Here is a 16,285-nt window from a genome sequence, read left to right on the forward strand (position 1 = left end):
AAACTATAAAGTTCTAAATTCCTATTCATTTTGAATCTATGTTCTGTTACCTCCCAGAACAACATCGTTAGTTGCACAGAGAAAAGGTATCGCACCCAAACTACTCTAAAATTTTAATATAAATGACTTCAGAACATGCACATGGAACTATTACAATTCGATTAAATTTTGCACCTAATTACTCTTACTTCACTCAGAATTTATACTAAGTTTACATACATATAGCACAGACTTAAAAATATGTAACTGTAAAAAGAAATCAGTCAGAAAAGAACACTTAGCATGCACTAAAAATGTTATTTGAAAACTCATTATTTTATTAGACTTCTTAACAGTTGAACCCATAGCTTCACATGCCATACTGTAGAAATGGATATATAATTTAAAAGCTACTTACCTGCCCCCAAATTTAACTAACCCTTCCCACTCTCTCTGGTTGTTGCCTGCCCCAACCAGAGGGGGAATGGCCTCAGTGGTGAGCCATGAGGGGTTCTGTGGGATCTGGGTGATCAGCCTGGGCTTCACAGAGTAAGTCCAGAGAAGCTCTGTGAGGGTCCAGAAACCGAACTGTCAACACTTGCTGCTGAGTCTGAGAGGCACAAAAACACAGCATCACTGCCTCTCCAGCACACCGAGTCCTGCCTAAAAACAGATGAGCCTTGCTTCTTTCCAGAGGCAAAGCTGGGGTCTCAGTTGCAACAGAGCATGGCTCAATTACTTTTAGACATAGCTTATAGCTTTGACAAACTGCTAAGAGGCAGTAACAAGAAACTCTCACAGCAAGTGCAGACAGTTAAATTTCCAGAATTCCAGTTAATGGAATAAACAAAGCCAGCAGGAAGTTTCTCTGATTTACAGCAGTCAGTCTTACACAATATCACACATCTTATTGGAAGTTAAAGGTTAAAGGGGCTGCAAGGAATGGCTTATTTGAAAACATGAAGATTTTCATTTAAATGTGGAGGTTTTATTCTTCCTGTGACCCAAAATTCTGCCCTTGCTACTACTCATACAAATGGATCTCTATTACTCAAAGCCTCTTATCTTTTGTAGTTTTCAGGAACATCTCAGATATAAAGGAACGAATGACCAACAGTGTCTGGACTGCTTCCATACATACACGTGTTTTTAGGAGGGGCATTTCTTAACAGACTGTAGTATCAAGAGCAAACATTAAGCACGGTCATAGCTCGTAGTCTCAGGTACCAGACTAGGGGTCATAAGAAAAAAGTCTAAGGTTAAAAGCAAATGGAAGAGAAATAATGTTTCACATTATATAATTTTGAATACTTTTCTGTAACTGTTGGGTTTTTAAACAGGGAAATTTTTTTTCTGTTTGTAAAATATAATGAAAATAATCCTAACAGCTAACGGAAATTGGTTTACTTATTTTGTCTTCATTACTTTCTGGGCAAAATCTTACCTTTTGCAAAGCAGCCCATTCACAGATTACCAAAGCAACGCTAATTCTCTGTAAGGCAGATTTGGAGTTCAAATGGAAGAGTAGTAACTGGCCAAGGGATTCAGCTGGTTTAATTTCCTGGGTTACCACATTTACACCTGGATCACAAATACAGCAACAAAGCGCTCCTAACAATCTACAAATGAGAAAAAAGAAGTTACTACAGAAATTAAAGTTTCCCTTCTTGAAGCTACAACTTTTCCCAACAGACATAACTCCTATTTTAACTTCATAAGAAGACAGACATCTTATTTAAAACTTCAAGAAAGTGAAAAATATTTTTCTTACACCTTTTCTTACTCTGTAACTAGTATGCTGGAGGAAGTACTGACAAACACATTAGAAGAATATTTTGGTTAAAAAGCTTCTGAATTTTTGCATACTCACTTGGCTGCCATGATTCTGGCCCGCATAACCACAAAATCCCTAGTGGAGGGGTCTTCCATGATGGTGTCTGCACCTGCAATGTATTCCTGAAGGACTTCTTTCGTTTGGCTTTGGCCTTGGCGTACCTTACCACCTGTTTTTTCCTAGAGGGAAAGAGGGGAAAAAAAACAAGTAAAAATTAATCATTAAAATTTAATAGGCAATTCTCCTTTATACACAAAAATACTCTGATTTGTTCTCCCAGTAAAATACATTCTTCTCACAAAATTTAAATGGATAAAAATTATTATGCATTTGTAAAGGTCCTCATAAAGTAATAATTTCTCCATACAGTAAATTAATTAAATCACAATTAAAGCAATACAAATTTCTTGCATGGTTACTGTATTAATAATTAGAGCTGAACATACAAATACATTTTGTCCCTCTACACTTACCTTGGCTCTAGCTTTTACTTCTAGCAACATATTTAAATCAATAGGTAAATGAGAAGGCTGCATCATTAAGCAAAGCCAAGCACCCATCCATGGACAAGCAGCTGCTACCACATATTGAACTGAAGCTTTGCTCAACAGTTCCATCCAAACCTACACAGTGAAAGAGAAACATGAAAAGTGAAATTTTCGCAGTGAGAGCTAATAAAACCTAATACTCATTTTTAGAGATACTGAATTGGGAAAAAAAAAAAAAAGTAGGAAATAGCACAGATGAATTTTAAAAGTCAATATAAAGGCTTATTTTTAAATATTGCTTGATAGGTTTGTGTACTAAAAAATAGAAAAAGTTTTAAAGAGAGGAACAGAAAGAATTTCCTTCAATATTCTGTGAAAATCACTTAAAATGTGAGATATTCATAACAATAAAAGTTGTCAAAATTTCAGTTATTGAAATCTTTTGCATATATCATAAGCTTGATACTAATGCAGCCCTATATTCAACACACACACTTCAGGGGCACCCGGGTGGCTCAGCTGGCTAAGCGTCTGCCTTCGGCTCAGGTCATGATCTCGGGGTCCTGGGATTGAGCCCCACATCGGGCTCCCTGCTCAGCGGGGAATCTGCTTCTCTCTCTCCTTCTGCCCCTCCCACCCCACTCGTGCTCTAATTAATAAATAAAACCTTAAAAAAAAAAAACCACATGCACACACACTTCAAGATATAATAGCTCCTGACAGATATCTTCTGCTAAAGTTAGAGGTAGTAATATCCTAGCATAAATTAAGAACAGTTTAAGTCTTGATTCATAATCTTACTCAATAAGGTACCATTCTTGATGCCTAACATTAAACGTAACTAAAAACAAATAGAAATAATACCACTTCAGCTGCCTCAGAGGCAATAATTCAAGACTGAATTACAACAGTACCATTTCCCTTCATAAACATTATTAAATATATCAAATGGCTCTTCTTTAAAGATTCTAACACATATGACCAATCTTGCTAAAGGAAGAAAGTATAAATCTAAACCGCAACAATCAGACTTTATATATTACCAATGAATCCCAAAAGATACTTTGCAGAATCAATAACCATAGGGATAAACAGCAAAATAAGTGATAGAGAAAAACAGTCTTTTATTCATTTTATTTTCTGTATTGAGGCTATCAGAAAGGCTTTAAACACTTGCCTAGTAGACTTAACTATTATACTCCATAAGAAGCCTATTTCTTTTTCTCATAGATCTCTACACTTTTCAAATGTCTTGATTTCCAATTTCTTAAAATCTTTGACCAACAATTATGTACAGCAATTATGAAAAATTTTAAAAATCTACGATGTTACCAAGGAAAAGAGTACAGATATATTCAATGTGTACCTTGTGAATGAGATCCAGAATTTCCTGGCTGCTTTCTAAAACACAAAACTGAAAAATGTGTCGCAGCATATCAGGCAGGATAGGTATAAGCCAAGATGAAGAGTTCTGAAAACAAAAACAGCATCAAATCTATAACACAAAATTCTTACGTGTTAGCTTATTTGAAGAGCTACAAGTCAAATAATACAAGTGTTACCATGAAAAGATGGTATGGCTTTATCAAAAAGGTTCGACTGGGTGATAAATTTTAACAAGATTTTGGAGCAAAAGTATCATATTTGTTATTCCAATGGTTTAGAGAAATTAAATATCATAAGAACTAGTATTATTAAAATGCAGATTCTCTAGTAGTATTGCATAAAGTCTGCTTAGTAGAAAATACAAGATAAAGCTGGGAAAACAGCTGAAGGCCAAATTCACTTCACCTGAACAACTGTGCAAGCATCTCCTTTTCCACGTGGTTGCAAAAAGTAATAGGGCTTTAGTTCACCATTAGTATTATCTTTTAAAAAAATCATAAGGTATAATCTGGCCCATCCAGGGCCAATCTGTCTCTTGCAGATCTGAAAGTTGGATCACTTATTTTCACTAATTTTGCACCTGTCTTCCAGGAGTCAATGATTTAGGCAGGAAATCTAATGCTGTTGCTTTGTATTTATAGGTTTATTTAATTAGATTGGTGGGGAAAACACGGTACAGTGAAGACTGCATTATTATTTTTCAGTCCTTTAGAGATTATCCTCCTTCGAATTCCTCTCTCCAGAACTTTTTAAAAAAGTAGTTAACAGACTTTTAGTATGCTACTAACTAGGACTCTACTTATCAAAAATAGCCCCCCTAATCTTAGGGAATATCTACAAAGTATTGATGACCATTTAGCATTAGTCTAGCACAGTGTAACTAAAATAAAGAAAAACTCCTACCACAGTCTGTTTACTTCACCAAGTTTAAGTTAACAATAATCAGGAACACTATTACTCAAGTTATAAGTGAATTCAAGCATTACAAGGGCTTTTGAAAAAAAATTTTGGTCTGTGTTAAATAACAGAGTAATTATTGGCACTTCATGTTAGTACTAAACATAGTCCCCAATATTTTTGTAGTGAGTATCAGGGGGGGGGGGGGGGGGGGGATTTGTGGGAATTACTGAGGAAAATGACTAATGGTTATGGAGTGTGACACTGACGGGGTACTTTCTCCCCAGTTGCTTTATTAAGATTGATGTTCCTTGCTGTGTTCTGCCTTTCTGGAATGCAGAGTAAAGAGAATTGATAACAAATGGAAATAGGACTACCAGACCGTTCACTGTACCAGACAATCAAGGTGAAACTTCTAGCCATCTATACTCCCTCACACTCTACCCTCCAGCCAATTTCCTTTCGCTTCCTCTTTAGTGCCATTATGCTCTCTCTTGCTTCCAGAGCTTCACATGCTGTTCCTAACCTGCTTAAAGTCTACTCATCCTTCAGCTTAATCTTCACTTTTAGCAGGCAGGGTACCTTCCCTGACCTTCCTAATTTCCCTAGCTAGGATCCAACAGCATCGTCTACTTCCCCTACCAAATACTTACCTCATTATGTTATTAGAGCTTGTCTAGTTGTCTGTGTTTCTCCTTTCTTGTTTAGTTTCCTGTTTTAAGCTCTACAGAAGGGCAGAGACCTTGTCTCTTACTGATCAGTATCTAAAGAATTGCAAGCACAGAGTAGGCACTAAAATATTTGTTGAATAAATTCATATTTCTTATAGGAAATGGTCCCATGTCACAGAGAGTAGTTAGTAATATGTGAAATTTCTCACAGTTGTAGTTGGTAATAAATCCCTAATTTGCAAAATTGACAGGGTAAGCTCTTATCAGTACCCTTTTGCTACACCCCTTCTTTTATCTTCCACAAAATGGTTAGATGTGGAAAAAAGCAGCAGTCTGAGCATCACTCCCATGAACACCTAATTCCTGCCTGTAGGCAAATTCATCATCACTTCTTATCTCCATATCGAATGATTTTGGGTTGCAGGGGAGGAGATTTGGAAAGAAGCTACAACAAAGTGATGAATCACACCCAGTTCTTTCATTAATTTGGTCTGAAATCCCATTTTGGCCCAGTGCCAAAACACACACACACACACACACACACACACACACACACACACACACGAACCAAACTCTATTTTCATAATTTATAATGCCCTGTTCTAGTCATTTGTCCAATCAATACTAACTGAAAGTCAGCTAAATATTTAACCTTTGCTCTTGCCTTTTAATACCTTTGTAAAATCTGGCCAATACCTAATGATGCTAATGTTCTCTAATGCCAATCTTAGTTAAATGTAATTTTTTTGGTCTTTCTTTCCCTCTCTACATATGAATATGAAAATTTTTACATCCTAGATCCTTAGATTCCAACTCAATCTCATATATATCTTTATGCTAAATATAAGTTTCATGCTAAAGCTTGCCTTTCAAACAACTCAATGCTGCATGTAACTGAAATTTTGGAATGACCCATAAAGGGGCTGTGATGCAAGTGGAATGGAAAAGTTGACCCAGTCAGCAGAACAAAAGAGTAATGTCCAACATATTCTTCTAGATTGAGGAGTCAAGTTCTACCTGTAACACTTACTGGTAACCATGCTAGTTACTCTAGATAGTCCAGTAAAGTAGTTCACTGATAGACATACAGACTCATAGATATATTCTTATATGTATAAACACAGTCACAGGCTAAAGAGACAATACAGAAAGGAAAATCAAATGGTAAATTCCTTCACTTTGATTGCCAAACTGCCAGTTTAACAAAAAAAGTTACGCCTTGATTTTATGTCCTTACCAAATGAAACTAGTTTGGTTTTGCTTAAAAGTTCTCATTTCATGCTCCCTAAGAAGCCAGGCTTGCCAATACTTTCACATGTTAACATCACAGATGCTATGGTATATCACAGAGAAGTCTAATGGTAATAAGATTTCATAAATAACTGTATTAACTGTCATTTTATTTAAGGATATTTTAGAAATGTACATGCCTGCATACATACTCATGATGGGATAAATTTTAAGATTAAGGACATTTTTGTTATAAAATCTTCTGGTTTCATAAAGCAAAACAAAACAAAAAAATTACTGAAGATAATCAGAATACTTTCAAGGAAATAAAGGCATCAGACTTTAAGGGTTATTGATGCACTGAGCTACAGCCAGATTTAGCCCCAACATTGTAGTTATTGAGAGGAAAGGGTTGAGAAGTTAGAAAATGAAACCAGAATAGAACTACTAGTAATTTAAAGATGAGTTCATTTTTTTCACTTTGTACTTAAGATGACTTCATACACAAAAATGAGAAAGTAATTCAATAGACGCTTAATCCATTTTGTCTCCATGTAAAATTTAAAACGGAAAGTCAACCAGAATTGGACCTGAATCTGAGCCAAATCACTTACTATGAGTTGTGTAGGTGCACGAACTTGGGGAAGTTTAATTTTTGGTCATCAGTTCCCTCTTCTGCAACACAGGAATGGTGGTAGCCACCCATGTTACATGTTTACCAGGGTTCACAGCATAAAGTAAGCCCTCAATAATAACTTGGATTATTACTATAATTAAATATCATTCTTACACCTCAGTATATAAATGAGAGTTCCAAACTGTTAGGAAAGAATTCCCATAAATGGAAGTGTTAATTATTGTTCTTACTATCTGTACTATTATTTGTATAGCATTAACATTTTAAAGAATTTCATGTACATTATCTTACTTAGCCCATATAATTCTGAGAAAGACTGGGTGGAGATTATCGCCAGAAGGGTTAAGTAAACTTGACCAAGGTCATAAATTTAACATATTAGGTTAGAGCCCAGATTCTTTATTAGTTAAGCGATCTTTTCATTACACCACTAAAGAAACAACAGTGACAGAAAGCAGATCAGAAAAAGTAAGACAAGTTAAAGTGAGAACAGATTTTTATCACCTAGGCCTATCATCTCTCATCCAAATTCTCTGGGGCCAAATGTGTTTTGAAATTCAGAATTTTTCTAATTTTAGAATAATGAGGTTGTACATGCTGCATGCTACATAATATCCCCAACAGGGTCTGAGGTAGCACCCAAATAAAGCATGTTAATATTCTGAAGCAAAATTTGTGAATGGGCACATTTAGTAGGATAAAGACTTATGAACAGTCTCTCTTCAGAATGAGCAAGTTTTTCCAATAATGAGTAGCTTTATAAGTTTATCCACCTTACAAAAAACTCTTTGGATTTCAAAACTGCAAATAAGAGATTGTAAACTTATATTACAAGACAGTTTTCAGGTAGCAATGAAGCAATCAATAGTAACCATCAGGGAGCGGTGCCTAGATGGCTCAGTCAGTCAAGACATGCTGTCAGCTCAGGTCATGATCTTAAGGTCCTGGGATTGAGCCCCACGTCGGGCTCCCTGCTCAGCGGGGAGTCTGCTTCTCACTCTGCCCCTGCTCCCATTCATGTGCATGCTCTAATAGATGTATAAATATCTTTTAAAATTTTTTTAAAAACATGAGTAACCATCAGGAAATGCTGTAGCGAAGAATACAATAACAGAACCATCAGACATGGTTTATTCTGATACTGTCTCAGAAAGCAAATAATGTTGCTGAGATCATAAGAGTAATAATAACCATTAAGTGTTCGCTTATTAATGACTTCAGATAAAGAAAAAATCACAGTGAGTTGTAGAAGTTGGAATTGTTTTGTGGCACCTGTTCCCTGAAGTAAAGGAAAGACAGAGGAAGAAAGGGAGATAATATTTTGGAAGGACAGTGGTTATATGTAGGGGAGGGAATTGTAGGGGGCAGGTGATGAGCCACGTGCCATATACTCTCAACAAAGGAATCAAAAAGCATCCAAATAGGTAAAGAAGAAGTAAAGCTTTTACTATTTGCAGATAACATGGTATTATATGGAGATAACTCTAAGGACTCCACCAAAAGCCTACTAGAACTGACAAATGAATTCAGTAAGGTCAAAGGATACAAAATCAATATACAGAAATCTGCAGCATTTCTATACAGCAATAGTGAAGCAACAGAAAGAGAAATTAAGAAAACAATCCCATTTACAATTGCACCAAAAATAATAAAATACCTAAGAATACAATTAATCAAGGAAGTGAAAGACCTGTACCCTGAAAAATGAAAACATTGATGAAAGAAACTGAAGATGACACAAACAAACAGAAAGACATCCACACTCACGGACTGGAAGTACAAATATTGTTAAAATGTCCATACCATCCAAAGCAGTGTACAGATTTAATGCAACCCCTATCAAAAATACCGAAGCATTTTTCACAGACCTATGACAAAGATTCCTAAAATTTGTATAGAACCACAAAAGACCCTGAACAGCCAAAGTTATTTTGAAAAAGAAGAACAAAACTGGAGGTATCACATTTCCAGATTTCAAGTTATACTACAAAGCTATAGTAATCAAAATAGTATGGTAGTGGCACACAAAACACAGATCAATGAAATAAAATAGAGAGCCAGAAATAAACCCATGACTATATGGTCAATAAATTTTAATAAAGGAGGTAACAATATGCACTGGGAAAAAGAGTCTCTTCAACAAATAATGTTGGGAAAACTAGACCACTACATGCAAAAGAAAGAAACTGGACCACCTTCTAACACCATACACAAAAATTAAAACTCAAAATGGATTAAGGACTTAAATGTGAACCTGAAACCATAAAAATCCTAGAAGAGAGCACAGGCAGTAATTTCCCTGACACTGGCTGTAGGAACATTTTTTAGATAAGTCTCCTCAGGCAAGGAAACAAAAGCAAAAATAAACTATTGGGACTACAAAATAAAGAGCTTCTGCAGAGCAAAGGAAACAATCAAGAAAACTAAAAGGCAATCTACTGAATGGGAGGAGATATTTGCAAATGACATATTCAATAAAGGGTTAGTATCCAAAATATCTAAAGAACTTAGAAACTCAATGCCAAAAAACCCCAAATAATCCAATTAAACAATGCACAGAAGACATGAACAGACATTTCTCCAAAGAAGACATACAGATGGGCCAACACACACATGAAAAGATGCTCAACATTACTCATCACCAGGGAAATGCAAATCAAAACTACAATGAAATATCACCTCATACCTGTCAGAATGGCTAAAATCAACAACACAAGAAACAACAGCTGTTGGTGAGGATATGGAGAAAAAGGAATCCCTGTGCACCATCGGTGGGAATGCAAACTGGTGCAGCCACTGTGGAAAACAGTATATAGAGTTTTCTCAAAAAGTTAAATATAGAACTACCAAATGACCCAGTAATTGCTGTACTGGGTATTTACCCAAAGAATATGAAAACATTAATTCAAAAAGACACATGCATCTCTAAGTTTATTCAGCAATATTTACAGCAGTCAAAATATGGAAGCAGCCCAGTGTCCATCAATAAATGGATAAAGGAAATGTGAAAACGTGGAAACGTGGGGTGCATACATACGTGCACACACACACACACACACACACACACATTACTCAGTCATAAAAAAGAATGAAATCTTGCCATTTGCAACAACGTGGATGGATCTAGAGATAGAATGCTAAGTGAAATAAGTCAGAGAAAGACAAATACTATATGATTTCACTCATGTGGAATTTAAGAAAGAAAACAAATGAACAACAACAAAAACGACAGACTCGACCATAGAGAACAAACTGATGGTTACCAGATGGGAGATGGATAAAACAGGTGAAGCAGACTGAGTACACTTATCTTGATGAGCACCGAGTAATGTACAGAACTGTTGAGACACTATATTGTATACCTAAAAATGATATAATACTGTATGCTAACTATACTGGATTTTTTTAAAAAATTCATCAAATAGAACACTGTTAGAGTAAACAAAAAAATTCTCATCAAATAAATATAACATGGTTACAGTTGGGATACAGAGGTGGACTTGACAATTTTTCTTGACTCCAGGTTATATACCAGGAAATAGCAGGGGAAAGGATTGATAAGAGCCAAATAACAGAAGACCAAGAGACAGGCATTTAATTCTAATGTACCAGGCAATAACAAATTACTAACCAGTTTGCAAGTAACTGAGGCTATAGTCCCCCAAATTATCCTTAACTCAAATTCTCCCCTTTTACAAATATTACTGTGTAGATACTAAACATGCAAAACCTGATTCCAAACTATAAGGAGCAAACTACTAAGGAAAGCAGGATACTATTTTTTATAAACATAGAGAAGGAAGAACGTGGGTAAACTAGAAAACAGGTGAAGTTCTAAGGGGATTATAACTTACAGTTAATATTTTGGTTACAAAATCTTGAAGCAAATAAAACAGAATTATAACTGGATGGTGGATATATAAATCTTGTTTTATAATTCCTTGCTCTTTTGTGTATTTTTAAAAGTTCCCAAAATTAAAAAATGGGAATAGGTGGTGGTCTTGAGGAAAGCTGGTTTTTTTTTTTAAAGATTTTATTTATTTATTTGAGAGAGAGAACAACTGGAGGGGAGAGGCAGAGCGAGAGGTAGAAGCAGGCTCTCCACTGAGCAGACAGCCCGATGCAGGACTCAATCCCAGGACCCTGAGATCATGACCTGAGCTTAAGGCAGACGCTTAACCAACTGAGCCACCCAGAAACCCCGAGAAAAGTTTCCTAAAAGGGTTTGGCTTCGGGACACCTGGGTGGCTCAGTCAGTTAAGCAAGGCTCAGGGCAGTGACAAAGCACAAAATATTCTATATGCATCCACATTAAGTTTCGCTGACAGTGTGACTTTCAGTAAAGAGACAATCTGAAGGTAGAAGCTAGACAGAAACTAGAAATTTCATTAGTGATACCACTGAAAAATTTTCAAGAAGAAAAAAAGAACTTAGAAGGCATAGATAACACAAAAGGATATTGAAAACAATAAACATTAAAACTCAAAAAATAAAGGATCATGCACATACCAGAATAACGAAGAAAAATACAAAAGCGGGATAAGTTTAAATGTCTAAAGGGAGTAGACTGGAAAAGCTCTTTTGTTCCAAAACATATTCCGTATGCTTGCCTAATTTAAAATTGACCTATTACTCAGAAAAATGGTATATGTTTGTAAAAGTACATACTGAAGATATTAGATATTAAATAGGGACAAGATTAGTTTTTTAACCCTATCACCCAAATCCTCCTGGTCTTTCAGGACTTAGTCTAGCCCTCAATGCTGCTTTCTGACACCTATCATATTCTGCTCTTCCATTATTTAACTCTTTGCAGGGGTTATTAAACTTATCATGGAAGAGTCTTGTCATGATTACACTGTAAACTTTTGCAAGGCAAGAATAAGAACAATGTTGGATTTTTAAAAAATTTCTCAGAACACCCTGCAGAGAATTTTACACAAATTTATTTAACAAATATTGGAGACTTATGCATAAGTAAGTGGTGGCTGACATGCTACAAATTTTGGTATATGACCAAGAGTTATCATCATCAATTCTTTATATATGTAAGGCCAAAGTTTTCATTTACAAGCTAGTAAAGGCAAATTCAAAAGACAAAAATAATAAGTCCTGGATAAGAAAAGCAACACCACCAAACACAGAGATGTTTTCAAAACCATGTAATTTTAATAGCCAGTATCAACACTCATTTAGGGGCTAAAAAATATGGAAGAGGATTTGGAACAATCGTGGGATCTTATCTAAACTGTGAAAAATTTTGAAATATAAGAGGAAACACCACACTATAAGACCAACAAGAATGAGAAGTCTCAGTTGACAGATGAGAGGAAAAAAGTAGGAAAGAGCAATTGAAAAAGAACAGTTTAATCACCAACAGCAGTGGCTCTTGTATATCACAACATTCTCACACTATACTGTAATAAACACCATATAAATACTAATAACCAACAAATAATATTGGTGGGCTGATTCATCGAAAAATATTACCTTATGTTCAATATAGTTTAAGATAATTATCAGGTGTGTCAATCATTTTAATGTTAACTATTTTGGGCTAGAAAATATGTTTATTTTAAAAATTCATTTATATATAATGCTTTTTCCCCAATACTATACATAACTAAAATAAGTAACTTTAGTAAATAAGTTACTAAATAATTAAAAACCACAAAAATAAGTTAAAAAGAGCCTGCAGGTGATTTAATTACCTTATAAAGATCAGAAAGGCTTAAAAGAACAATGCGGGACTCATATACAAAACACGCAAAGAGGGGCACCTGGCTGGTTCAGTCGGAAGAGCATGCAACTCCTGATCTTAGGGTCATGAGTTCAAACCCCATGTTGAGTACAGAGATTAAATAAATAAAACTTAAAAAAAAAATACACAAAAAAATCTTAAAATTCAAGAGTAATAAAACAACTCAATTTTTAAAAAAAGAAAAGACCTGAATAGACACTTCACTGAAGAAGAGAGATGGATGGCAAATAAGCATGTGAAAAGGTGCTCAACGTCATATATCATTGGGGAACTACAAATTTAAACAATAAGATACCACTACACGCTTATTAGAAAGGCTAAAATCTATAACACTGACAAAATCCAAAGCTGGTGAAGATGTGGAGCACTAAGAACTCTCATTCACTGCTGATGGAAATGCAAAATGGTATGGCAATTCTGGAAGACACTTTCTTACAAAATTAAACCTATTCCTTGTGCTCTTTGGTGTTTACCTAAGTGCACTGAAAACTTGTGCCCATACAAAAACCTGCACATGAATGTTTAAAACTTTATTCATGGACGCCTGGGTGACTTAATTGGTTAAGTGTCTGACTTCAGCTCATGTCACGATCTCCAGGTCCTGCGATCAAGCCCTGCCATCAGGCTCCCCACTCAGAGAGGAGTCTGCTTCTCACCCTCTCCCTCTGCCCCTTCCCCCGCTTGTGCATGCACACTTTCTCTCCCTCTCATATAAATAAAATCTTAAAAAAAAACTTTATTCATAATTGCCCAAAATAGGAAGTAACCAAGATATCCTTCAATAGGTGAGTAAATGAAATGTGGTACATCCATACAGTGAAATATCATTCAGTGATATAAAGAAATGAGCTATCAGACCACAGAAAGACATGAAGAAACCTTAATTTCACATGGCTAAATGAAACAAGCCAATCTCAAAAGGCTATACAGTATATGATTCTAACTATTTGACATTCTGGAAAAGGCAAAACTATGGAGATCAAAAAAGGAGAAGTGATTGTTAAGAATTTGGAAGGAGGAAAAGAGGGATCCATAGATGGAGCGTAGGAATTTTTTTAGGGCAATTAAACTATTTTGTATGATACTGTAATGGTGGATACATATCCCTGGGCATTTGTCAAAACCCATAAAATCTACAATACAAAGAGTGAATCCTAATATAAACTATGGACTTTAGTGATAATTGATCTATACTGGGGCACTGAGATGGCTCAGTTGGTTAAATATCCTATCTTGATTTCAGCTCAGGTCATGATCTCAGGGTTGTGAGATCAAGCCCCACATCAGGCTCCACACCCCGTGTGGAGCCTGCTTAAGATTCTCTCCCTTTCTGCGCACCACCCCCCCAAAAAATTTTTTTAATGGATCGATACTATTTCATCAAGTATAACAAATGTACTACACTAATGCAAGATGTTAACTATGGGGAAAACTTGTGCATATGCGTGTGTGTGTGTGTGTGTGTGTGTGTGTAGGGGCATATAAGAACTATGTACTTTTTGCTCAATTTTTTGGTAAACTTAAAACTGCTCTTTAAAGTCTATTAGAAAAATAATAAAGAACAACATGAAGTGAAGAAATCTGCCAACTTCAAGAGGGCTAACGAAAGTAAATTTAAGAATACTTCCATCAAAACATTTAGACAGGGGCGCCTGGGTGGCACAGCGGTTAAGCGTCTGCCTTCGGCTCAGGGCGTGATCCCAGCGTTATGGGATCGAGCCTCGCATCAGGCTCCTTCGCTATGAGCCTGCTTCTTCCTCTCCCACTCCCCCTGCTTGTGTTCCCTCTCTCGCTGGCTGTCTCTATCTCTGTCAAATAAATAAAATCTTTAAAAAAAAAAAAAAACATTTAGACAAAACCACAAAACAGAAATGAAGTGAAAATTCACAACAACTCATGCCATTTTTGTCATGCCTGATCAACTGAGAAACATAAAACAAACCTAACAGTTTTTTCTCAGAAGATTCTGATTAGATAAAATTAAAAAAAAATAAGGCAAAACAAAAGTTAACACATACTGAGTCAAAGAAGTACAACACAATACCATGTTGCAGATTAAAGCAAGTCTACGTGGAATATCCCCCCCTTTCTTAATATTCCTAATTTATACAGAAATGCATGATTAGTGAACACAGTTCTATACTATAACCTATGGTCTAAAAATTAAATAACCAACCAACCAACCACTGCTTTGTAAAGATGACTGGCTCAAACTGTTGTACCCACAAATAATAGCATGTCAGAATGGATTCTTTATGTTATCTCCCCAAATTCTAGTATTTTGTTTGACCTATAGTTATTTTTAAAATAGAATGTGAAGCCTTTTATAGGCACGGCAAAGACCCCTCAAGTCAGCACAGACTCCATTCACACAGTGCTATCATCTGAATGATCTTTCTAGGCACTTCCATGTATGACTCCTGAAGTACACTATCCTTGGAAATACCATGGTCTTAAGATTAAGTAATTCTTGGGTGCCTGGGTGGCTCAGTGGTTAAGTGCCTGCCTTCAGCTCAGGTCATGATCCCAGGATCCTGGGATCGAGTCCCACATTGGGCTTTCTGCACAGCAGGGAGTCTGCTCTTCCCTCTCCCTCTGATCCCACCCCCTGCTTGTGCATGTGAGCCCTTTCTTTTTCTCAAGTAAAAAAATAAAATCTTTAAGGAAAAAAAAAAAGATTAAGTAATTCTTAAGAGGAGGCAAGTACCTAGCAATTTCATCATCAGTCTTTAGGAGTCATACTGTAGCTACAAATGTAGCCTCCTAACCTCGCATGAGCTCTGCCAACCATCCAGCTGTCAAGCACACAAAGCAAGCAAAAACTGAATAACAGGTCTCTGACAGACTATTCAATCCTCTACTCAACAAATATTTGTTGAAGGCTCTTACGTGTTAAGCACTATTCCAAGAACTGGGAATATGACCTAGAACAAAATATTAAAATATTTCTGCCCTCATGGTGATTATATTCTTATGTGTCTACATTGGTCACCATACGACTTCTATTACGCCCAGAATTCTCCTGATCTTTGAATATGTAGCATGGATAACCTGATGGTCAGATTTATTTTATAAAATTATTTTATATAATTTCAAGATCACTATACATAGTTATTAGTTCTTACCTGGTCCTGTGTTGATAATAACGTAAACAGAGTTTCCAATGCTGCTCTTCGAACTGATGATATAGTATGATGCAAAAAAGGCCAGACACGTGGAACTAAAACTGTGAGTGACTGCTGAATACTAATAAAGAAAAGAGATTAATCTTACTCATTCTCATTTGAAACTCTCTTGATATATTATCTAAATACATCCTTGTGGACCTAGTATCTTTCTTGATGAATAAATTCTAAAAACACAATACAGTTTTCATATGAACATTCATTTAACATCCTTTTT

The 16,285-nt window shown here is 35.8% G+C and overlaps 1 protein-coding gene across 1 annotated transcript in view; it reads right to left on the reverse strand.

Annotated features, from left to right (window-relative positions):
* Positions 1 to 16,285, reverse strand: part of BTAF1 (B-TFIID TATA-box binding protein associated factor 1) — a 126,051-nt gene that overhangs the window by 46,319 nt on the left and 63,447 nt on the right. The window contains exons 16-20 of the mRNA XM_040624685.1: positions 16,009 to 16,129; positions 3,668 to 3,772; positions 2,287 to 2,436; positions 1,850 to 1,992; positions 1,424 to 1,598 (exon numbers count right to left, since the gene is read on the reverse strand). Of these exons, the coding sequence (XP_040480619.1) occupies positions 1,424 to 1,598; positions 1,850 to 1,992; positions 2,287 to 2,436; positions 3,668 to 3,772; positions 16,009 to 16,129 (694 nt within the window). The remainder of the gene's footprint in view (positions 1 to 1,423; positions 1,599 to 1,849; positions 1,993 to 2,286; positions 2,437 to 3,667; positions 3,773 to 16,008; positions 16,130 to 16,285) is intronic.

The sequence above is a fragment of the Ursus maritimus genome, unplaced genomic scaffold (genome assembly GCF_017311325.1).
Source record: "Ursus maritimus isolate PB19 unplaced genomic scaffold, ASM1731132v1 scaffold_7, whole genome shotgun sequence".
NCBI lineage: Eukaryota > Metazoa > Chordata > Mammalia > Carnivora > Ursidae > Ursus > Ursus maritimus.